The 9182-nt window shown below is 52.9% G+C and overlaps 1 protein-coding gene across 1 annotated transcript in view; it reads right to left on the bottom strand.

Moving 5' to 3' along the window:
• The window catches only part of SALL3 (spalt like transcription factor 3), a 19535-nt gene extending 10760 nt beyond the window's left edge, over positions 1-8775 (bottom strand). The window contains exon 1 of the mRNA XM_043559117.1: positions 8632-8775. Within this exon, the coding sequence (XP_043415052.1) occupies positions 8632-8713 (82 nt within the window). The 5' untranslated portion in view covers positions 8714-8775. The remainder of the gene's footprint in view (positions 1-8631) is intronic.
• Positions 8776-9182: the final 407 nt, after the last annotated feature.

The following is a 9182-nucleotide window of genomic DNA, read 5'->3' as shown; positions in this document are numbered from 1 at the left end:
GTGAAATGCAGACATACCGCTTTTGTTTTCACACCGCGCTTTTCTCAGAGCTTAAGTGACCCAAGCACATCTCTATTTACTTCAAAGATAACTTTTCAATGTTTCCATGGGTTTCTCACATGCTGGGACTTTGAGGGTTCGTGTCCAAATTCAGGGAACTTAGGGAGTGTTGTCCCGGGGAACTTCCTCCTCCCCGGGCAGGTCTGCAAAGGCCACAAGTGTCTCCCAGCTGCACGACCTGTGCACAGGGCATTCCAGCACTTTCTACCAAAGAATAAGCCAGTGTGTTTAATGCAGGTATAAACGATAAACCCCTAAACATAGTGAAAATACTCCTGTCAAAGTAGAATAACCTTCCACGTATTCCTTTGAAATTGAGGAAGGATGGGGCGCCTGGGTGGCGCAGTCGGTTAAGCGTCCGACTTCAGCCAGGTCACAATCTCGCGGTCCGTGAGTTCGAGCCCCGTGTCAGGCTCTGGGCTGATGGCTCAGAGCCTGGAGCCTGTTTCCGATTCTGTGTCTCCCTCTCTCTCTGCCCCTCCCCTGTTCATGCTCTGTCTCTCTCTGTCCCAAAAATAAATAAACGTTGAAAAAAAAAAAAAAAAGAAAAGAAACTGAGGAAGGAGAGCAAACTGGGGGGGGGCGGGACCGCGTGAAAATGCCAATTCTGGCCATGTGGGCCTGCTAACAGTTCATTGTGTTAAGGAACCTGACAGGACAGACCACTGCTGGATCTTGTGAGCAAAGTTTCATAACGAATTTGCCTTTTAACCGAAACATAATTTAAAAACTACAGTTAGCGAAGGAAAAAAATTCAACACAACTGGGGTTTCTTGTGGGGCAAATAATTTAGAATCTCCACATATTTCTTTTTTTTAACTGGGGTTTGTACAAATACAGCGTGATCGGTCTTCGCCATCAAACTCTGAACGTGATTAGCACTCCCTCAAAGTCACAGGGGCCACACGTTCCGTGAGAGTCTGGACTGGGGTGCATACGGATGAAAACTCTACTGTTTCACTACGGATTTGCACTCCGGGCCCGCGCGCCTTAAGAATGTCGTTCAACAGCAGCAAGGGACTTCGCTGGGGAGGAGCCTCCCCGGAGCCGAGCTCCTAGGCGCACTGCGACTCCCAGGTTAAGTGCAGAGTGAGGCCACCAACTTCTGATGCGCTCACAAGAGAGGGCGACACAAAGGAAGTTGTTATAACTTGCTTTGACGGCGCTTCTCATTCTGGTGATTAAGTGCGTACGTGCTGAGATGGCAATGCTCATTTTTTTTTTTTTTAAAAAGGGAAAATCTGAATGCAGCTCCCAATTTATACAACTTCTAACGCCCTTTAACCCCGCCACTGTTCTAAGCCAATTCTGTCGGATTCACACGCATGCAGCCGTGCTGGTGCTTTAATTAAATTTACGTTTGAAATTGGCCTTCGTATTTCACAAATAGAAGTTATGACATCCATCACTTAACACGGCTACAAATTTTTATTTCAAGGTAAAACTGTGTCAGCGAGCCGGTGTAACAATAGTACAAGGATACAAGAGTGTGCGATTTATTTCCAAAGCAATTAGAAATGCTTTCTTTCTTAAGGGAGGGGACTGAAAACCCAGCATTCATTATAATCATCATCGCTATTGCGAAAGTAATTTATTCTTTGCATCCCGCCTGTTCAAGGATGGAGAGACTTCGGGCTGTAAACAGGCCGGGCTGAGGCAGGCATCTACAGGGCAGGAAGACAGCCGCTAACCCCTTCGCCAGGAACCAAGGGCGTCCCCCCCATCCTGGGCAACAAGAGGGTCTGGTCGAGGCTGCTCCCGAAGGTGCCCAGAGCGTATGCTGGACCCTCGGCAGGCCCTGTGAGAAGAGGCTGTTCCAGGAAAACTCTCCTTGGGCCTTGGTCAGACATGTACCGGCCGTGGCTTCAAGCTGGGCGCTGGAGCTTTAAGGCTGAACCGGTTCTCCTGAACGCGGTCGGGGGAGGGAAGAGAACAGGGGCTGAGAAATAGAGCTGCTTCAGTTTACGAGAGGAAATGCATAATTAGTTCACAGCTATCCCCACACTTGCTACTTATACTGAAGGATTTTGGGGCTTTTATCACTGTTCGAACGTTCTCGAGCAAGTTCTGCGTTGCTCGGGTCTACAGAAGGAAAATAGGTCCCGCAGCCTTTTAAAGAAAGCCTCTAACAAAAGAACCCCTACCACACCAGTCTTAAAAATAAAACACACGGGGATTCTTTACGGGAAAGGTTTCCGTTCTTAGGCACAGATCCCTCGACGGGAAAGGAACCCCCCAAACCGTTTCATTATTCTCAGTTTTAATGCCTGCTGTTACATAACGCGTATCGTGTTTCCACTGCCTGAAAGTGTCTGACAGTCTTCTGAGGGCCGCGGTGGCAGACGACAGGCAGAGAACCCACACTCGCGACCATCTTCTCAGAGCCACAAGTGAGAAGCACTGTGGCGACAGATTTAAGAATATCTGAGCTTCCCTCGATTTCAAACGTGGTTCCTGGCAGGGCTCTTCGGTTTTCTCTTTGCAGGAGCACAGTGCCTACTAAAGAAGCTGCCCAATGCAAACACGTGGTAAACAGGGGTTTATAATTTTGGTTACCAACCCCAGATGCCCACGTTCGTCCTGCTACGCTTCTGCTACCCACTTTTAATTCTCTGCCATTAACAAAAGGATCGTTCAGTGCCGGGAAAGGGATGTTAACTTCTCCACTTTAACTGGGAACCATAAAATGCCACGCGGGCCTTCGGGAAAGGAAAAAGTACTTTCTCATTTGCCTTTACCGCCCCTTAAAACTCTAGAAAGCATTTTTCAAGTTTTCCTGAATTGTTAGAAGACACTTCTTTTCTTGCAAATTAATTCTTTTTAACTCCTTATGATAGCTTTGAATCCCATAAAGAAAGATGAATTATCACACACTGAGCCCAAGCTGCGAAACAGGAGGGGACAAATAGAGACCCCTACTGTGTTTAACAATGTAGAAGAAATTCCAGACGCAATAGAAAAATTTTGTCCTTTTCCCCGGACCTCCGAGCTTGTGCACATGGAGCTGAACAGTGGGGGGCGCTCTGGTTATGCTGAACGCCAGCACTGACCCGCGCGCGGGCTTCTGTCGCCTCAGTGGCCCACATCTCAAATTTGTTAAGGAAGGACCACCTGTGGCACAGTCACCAAACGTCCTCTGCTTCAAACCTCTGCAGTTTCTCATCTGTGGGGGGGGGGGGGGGGGGGGGAGACACGGTTCCCCTTATGGAGTCGCGCAGGTGGAGTGCAGCCACACACGCGGCCCGACCTCGGCTTGGACGCCTCGCGCCACATGAAGGTGTCTGCTACGCTGTGGGGGTCGCACAGCGGCCGCTGCCTCCGGATGGTCCGGCCCGTGCCCACACGGCAACGACTCCCGACATACGGCACCCGGGCGACCCAGGTCACCCAAAACCTGGTGAGGGGGGCAGACAAGGTTCGTGTGGGGTCACTTCTGGGGAAGACGAGCACGGTGTAGAGCCACACGTGACCGGCACGCCTCCTCGGGAGTAGCCCACACACGCAGGAGCCAGAAGTGAGCGAGACCCCGTAGATGCAGACACACCTGGGTCTCAACAGCCCTGGAGAAGCATCAGTGCACTGTGTCCGGGAGCAGGGCTCCGACGCGCTGGGTGCAGCCGCCCTGCACCCGGGGTTGGGTTATTAAATCATTTCCGTGATCTGTCGGCACCTTACGGCTTTCCACATATGCCAAAGGCCATCTGGGAAAAGCCAGCGCCCTGGGTCGTTGAGGCCGGCGGCTCTGCACGTACAGGGCCACACGACGGAATTAGCAAACGGCGCCGCCTCGCGAGAGGGGGCCCAGGGAGGCCCACGGATTCAGACGAAGTGCCACGGCACCTGCAGGGTTAATTACACAGTTCAAGACAGAACGGCCGAACAAAAGGAAACCGTCCTCTCTTCTTTAAGAACTATAAACACTTGTGCCGGAGGAGATGGGCATTCGATAAGCCGGGCAGCACGGAGCAGGCTCGCGGGTCTCCAGTTAACTCTCAGACTCAGTGTTAACACTTAATAGAACAGTGTTGAGTCCGGCTGCCAAGGTCAACAGCACAGATGCACTAATTGTATTATGAGCTTGACATCTAGTGGCCACCCCTGGCAGGGCAAAGCAGGCAAAGGTTAAATCAGCAAGGCCTGTCACAGCGCCTCTAACTACCCACCTTCGGGGAGAGCCAGGGCCCCACACTCCGCAGCCCTGCCTTCCCGGGGCCGGGCTGGTGGAGCGGGGAGCGGGCCGCAGAGGCAGCCTGAGCAGACCGGGGCCGACTGGAAAAGACAGGCCCAGGGAGGACAAGATTCAGACACCGAAGTGGTGCCATCAGGTCTCCGGTGGACACTTCCGCCGAGGCGAGGAGGTCCCCTTTAATTAACCAACAGATCAATCTTAATCTCTAACATAAATGGAGCCCATTACGGCATTTCATTATTTCAGTTAATATTTTACACTTTCTGTAACATGACTAGGGCTATTTGTCTTCTTGGAAACCACACTGACAGTTAGCTGCATTTTAAGTCCTAAAACTGTTCAAATGACAAGAGAAAAATCTAAGAGCAGGACTTTTTTTTTTTTTTTTTTTAATGTAAGAGTGTATCTAAAGCAGAATCAAAGCACTCAATTTTTACACAGATTTTACACATGTGACAACTCGCCACGTGCTGGACTCCAACCTGCCCCAGGGTGAGTGGGACCGGGTCTCCTCTTCCTAGCATGTTTTGGTTTTGTTCTGGCAACTGGTCTACAAATCATGTAGGAAAATAAAAAGTAACAGAACAAAAACAACTTCCTGCTGTATAAATATTATGCAAGACGTATCCTTCTTAGAGCTACTTTGCAACATTAGGAGACAGTGCATTACCTCATTAGCAGCTAAGGCTTATTTTGCTTTAAAAAAAAAAAAAAAAAAAACCCAAAACCAAAACCCAAACCCCCTGTGTCAATTCTCACAGTTAAGAATGCTAAACTCCTACTAATGCTCAGTGCACACAACGGGCGCCCTGGCTGGATCTTCGTTGACTTCCCCGGGATATTCTCAGAGCTACCTAGACATGAATGGCAAACCTCTCAGAGGTTCCAGTTGAAAATGAAATCTGACCCACTTTTGCCATCGCCGTGTATGCAAACAATAATCAGCTTGCCTTCTTTCTGTGGCTCTGAACAGATCTAAAAATACCGGATTATGCATGTGTTGTGAAGTTTTAAATGTACATAAAAAACCCCTAACTGCCACGTAATCACTTCTTTCTCTGGAAGGTGGGAATTGGCGAGCTTTGTGTTGACCACCCAATTAGGCATTTTAAAATAGGTTAAGTTTTTAAAATGTTATTTTTAAGATAAATATTTGCAAATTCTTCTTTTCCTTCCTCCTCCCGCTCTCCTCAGTTACTTTTCACCTTTCATGTTTCAGAGAAAACAATCTGCCTACGAATGTTAGAAAGTGGCTTCTGTATTGTTTCCTTTTGGAATGCTGAATTGTAAATGCGTGTAGTGGGCTGGGGGAGCACTCCAGGCAAACCATGCATATACAGATAAAAGAAAAAGCATCTCCTCACCGAGGGCTGGTGGCCTCCTTTGCCCTAGTTTAAACACAGTCTGTGAATACCACTGGTAAATTCTTCAATCACATGCTCACCACATTTAAAAGGATTTTTAAGATAGCCATATGAGTGTAAGTTGGCAGAAAACAAAAACACTTTGAAACAATTAGGGCTAACAAACAAAATCCAGGATGGCAAATTGTTTTAAATTACAACACGCTTTTGTTGTTCCTTAAATACAGCTTTTCCGTGTAACGACAATAAAATATACATCTTGATTAGGATGTATTTAATACAACAAAGGACAGCGGTACCACACTTTCTTAAAGTTCTCCGTAGGGGTATACGTGCTGTTCCAGCAGAAGTTTTAATTAATTTTCTTAGAAGAAAAATATTCAGCTGGCTCAAAAGGTTTCACTATTGATGGCACACATTCAACTGAATTCTGAGGCTGCATCACATTCACAAATAGGAATGAAATGATCTGCCGTCTCAGAAGACAGTTCTCACAGGGAACGTTTAGTCTCCGGCATCCTTAAAATAAAATTCTACAACACGGTCACTCTAGAACTTACCATCGGCCATCACTACCTTTCCTCCTTTTAGACACGTTGTCATATTTCCTTTCTGCCACGGTGACCAGGTTTGGGGAACACTGGAGCTATTTCTGGATTGCTACCATTTCACTGCTTGCCTCAACACCAAAGCCTGGGAAATCCTTTTCTTGGGGAATAAACTCTTTTTACTGTAAATTAACATGGCTGTGCCCTGCTGCCGTCCCCTGCACTGCACTGAGAATTCTGCGTGTATTTGCATTATCGATAACCTTCCATTTTTCTTCACGCATCTCCTGCTTTCATTAACATGTCACGCCCAAAGTGATACAAAAGAAGTATTTACTTTGTTTCCACGACCCCGTAAACTAACTTGGCTCTCTTCTAACTTCAGCAAGGTCTGTTTATTTCCAACGGCATTTGACAAAATTAAAATTTCCGGGATATGTGATTCATGCTGGGAGTAAGGGAGCTTTCACCAGCATTTCCCTTAAGAAAAATATTTTCGTTATCCTACTCACGACGATCACGACAGACTAATACATCCGCGAGCATTCCTCGAGTGAGCAGAGAACAGGGTATCTTTTATACTCCACCAACAATCAGTTCAGAATAATTAAATCAGAAAGAACTTATTTTTTTAAACAGTTCCCCCCAAAGTACCCTTAAAACAATCCAGGAAACACACTACTTGAGGAAGGCTCAGCCCCAGACAGGCTATTTCTGGCCTGTTGCAAAATACGATCAGGAACTGTGGCAATGTCTTGACTACAATTCCCAACGACGGTGGAAAACACCAGCTTGACAAACTTTAATCGGACGACCACGGGTGAAAATCCTGAGTAGGTCTCAGCACCGAATAAACTGGGTAAGGGCAAGGATCCAGAGGCGGACTGGTAAATAATTTGCTGCATCTTGGGTTTTCGAATGTGGGCTACACATCCCTCAACGTGTTTACACTATCAGCTCACCGGGCTCCCGGCTCTGACGTGGAATTAAAAATGAATAGCAGGGCCTGGGCTTGCTAATTGTTAAACACGAGGGGTTTTACTCTATTAATTAAAATATGCTTTAATAGAAGGAGACAGTGCACATTTTGATAAGGAGCCTACAAAGCGGAGAAGTATTTACATTGTTGCATTTTGGGGCGGCTGTGAAAGCCGAGTTTAAGCTATTCAGCAGCCACAATAATAAAGCTTTAAAATTCCTCGCTGGGATGCAATGTAGTTCTTTTGAGGGAAAGACTGTCTTTCTCATTCGGCAGAAATAAATCCATTCATTTGATCATGTAGTCATTGAGGCCAATACAAAACAAACCAAGTGTGAGAAATTCTATGTGATGAAGTAAACAAAACAAAAAAAAAAAACCATTTCCATGACAAAAAGATTCTTTGTCCCTAATCTACCCACCATATGCAAGCGTTTCTTTTTAGCATATCTGCCGCTCTCATCTCGGGTGCCCGGGCTGCACGCGGGGCTCCCCACCTCCACGGCCACAAAAAGACCCGGGCGAGGCCGCCGCCCGCCGCCCGCCGGCTCCCGACGCGGACACGCACCCGTGTCGCCAAACTTTCCGGCGCCGCGTGATAAACTTTTCTGTCCTTTTGTTTCCGTGCGCACGGCCCGGGGCTCGCGGCACAAGGACGCGTCTCCGCGTCCGGGCTGCCCGGCCCCGCGGCCAGCGGACCAGCCGGGCAGCCCTAGCCCCGCGCCGCCCCCGGGGACACCCGGCCGCTGCCCCCCGCTCGCCCGGCCACCGCCGGAGGGAATCCGGGTCTCCCCCGCCCCCCCCCCGACACCCCGCGCGCAGGGACCACCCCCAGGCCGCGGCGGGGCTCGCCCGGCTTCAGTCCCGGGGCGGCCACGAGGAAGGCCGGGCCCCGCAGGCTTCGCGGCCCTCGGGGCACACGAGGCCGGCGGGCCGGGGCGGGGTGGGGGGTGGGGGCGGGCCGGCTGGGGGGGGGGGTCGGGGTCGGCGGCCCCGCTCCAAGCGCGCACCGCCGCGGGGCCCCGGCCCCGAACAAAGCTGCCCGGGCGGCCGGCCTCCCCGGCCCGGAGTCCGGCGGGAGGTGAGCCCGGGACGCGCCGCCGCCACCGCCGCCGCGCTGGCCCGGGGGTCGCGCGGTAGCCGAGGCCGGGCCGGGCGTCCGTACCCGGGGAGCCCGGGGGTTAGCGCGGAGGCTGCGGCGCGCGGGCTCACCTCCCGTCCCCCCCCCCCCGCCCCCGCTCCACTGCCTCCCTCCCCCGGCAGCTTCGACCCCCAGCCGGCCCCGAGCCCCGCTGCGCCCGCGCGCCGCGCCCCAACTCCCGGCAGCCGAGCCAACTTTACTTGCCCGCAACTCCGCGCCGCGCGCTCCGGGCAGGACCGGGGTCCCCGCGGCCGGCCCGCCGGGGCCGGGCACCGCGCACCGGCCCCGCGGCCGGCGGCTCCCCCAGCCCGCGCGGCGCCCCGCCGGCCCGACCCCCCGCGGCCCCTCACCGTGCTCGGGAGCCCCGTCCGGCGGCGGCAGCTCCTCGTCCGACTTGAGGTGCTGGGGCTTGGCCTGCTTGCGCCGAGACATGCTGCTAGCGGCGCGCGGGCCCCGCGCGGGGCATCGGCGTCAGCGGGGCGGCCGGCGGGGACGGCACGGGGCGCGGGGCGCGGGGGCGCGGGCGGCGGCGGCGGCGGCGGCGGCGGCGGCTGCGCGGGCCGCGCATGGGGCTGAGCAATTAGGCTGGTGAATAATGCATGGCCATTAGCGGCGGGCCGCGCCGATTGGCCGGCCTCCAGCGGCCCCGGCGGCCTATGCAAATGAGGCCGCGCTCGCAATTAGCGGCCGCGCGGGGCGAGGGGCGCCTGCGGGACCCGGCGCGGCGGCGCTCACATCGCTCCGCGGGGCCCGGGCCGGCGGGGCGCGGGGCGCGGCGGCCGCGCTGCCCGGGGCGCAGGCGGCAAACTTTGGCGGCGTCCGCGCGGCGCCGTCTCCGCCGGCGTGCCGGGCTCGCCCCTTTATAGAGCGTGTGCGCCGCCGCCCGCGCCCCGCGCGCGCC

This window comes from Prionailurus bengalensis, chromosome D3, assembly GCF_016509475.1.
Source record: "Prionailurus bengalensis isolate Pbe53 chromosome D3, Fcat_Pben_1.1_paternal_pri, whole genome shotgun sequence".
NCBI classification, from domain to species: Eukaryota; Metazoa; Chordata; class Mammalia; order Carnivora; family Felidae; genus Prionailurus; species Prionailurus bengalensis.
This window is presented reverse-complemented; position numbering and strand designations above follow the sequence as displayed.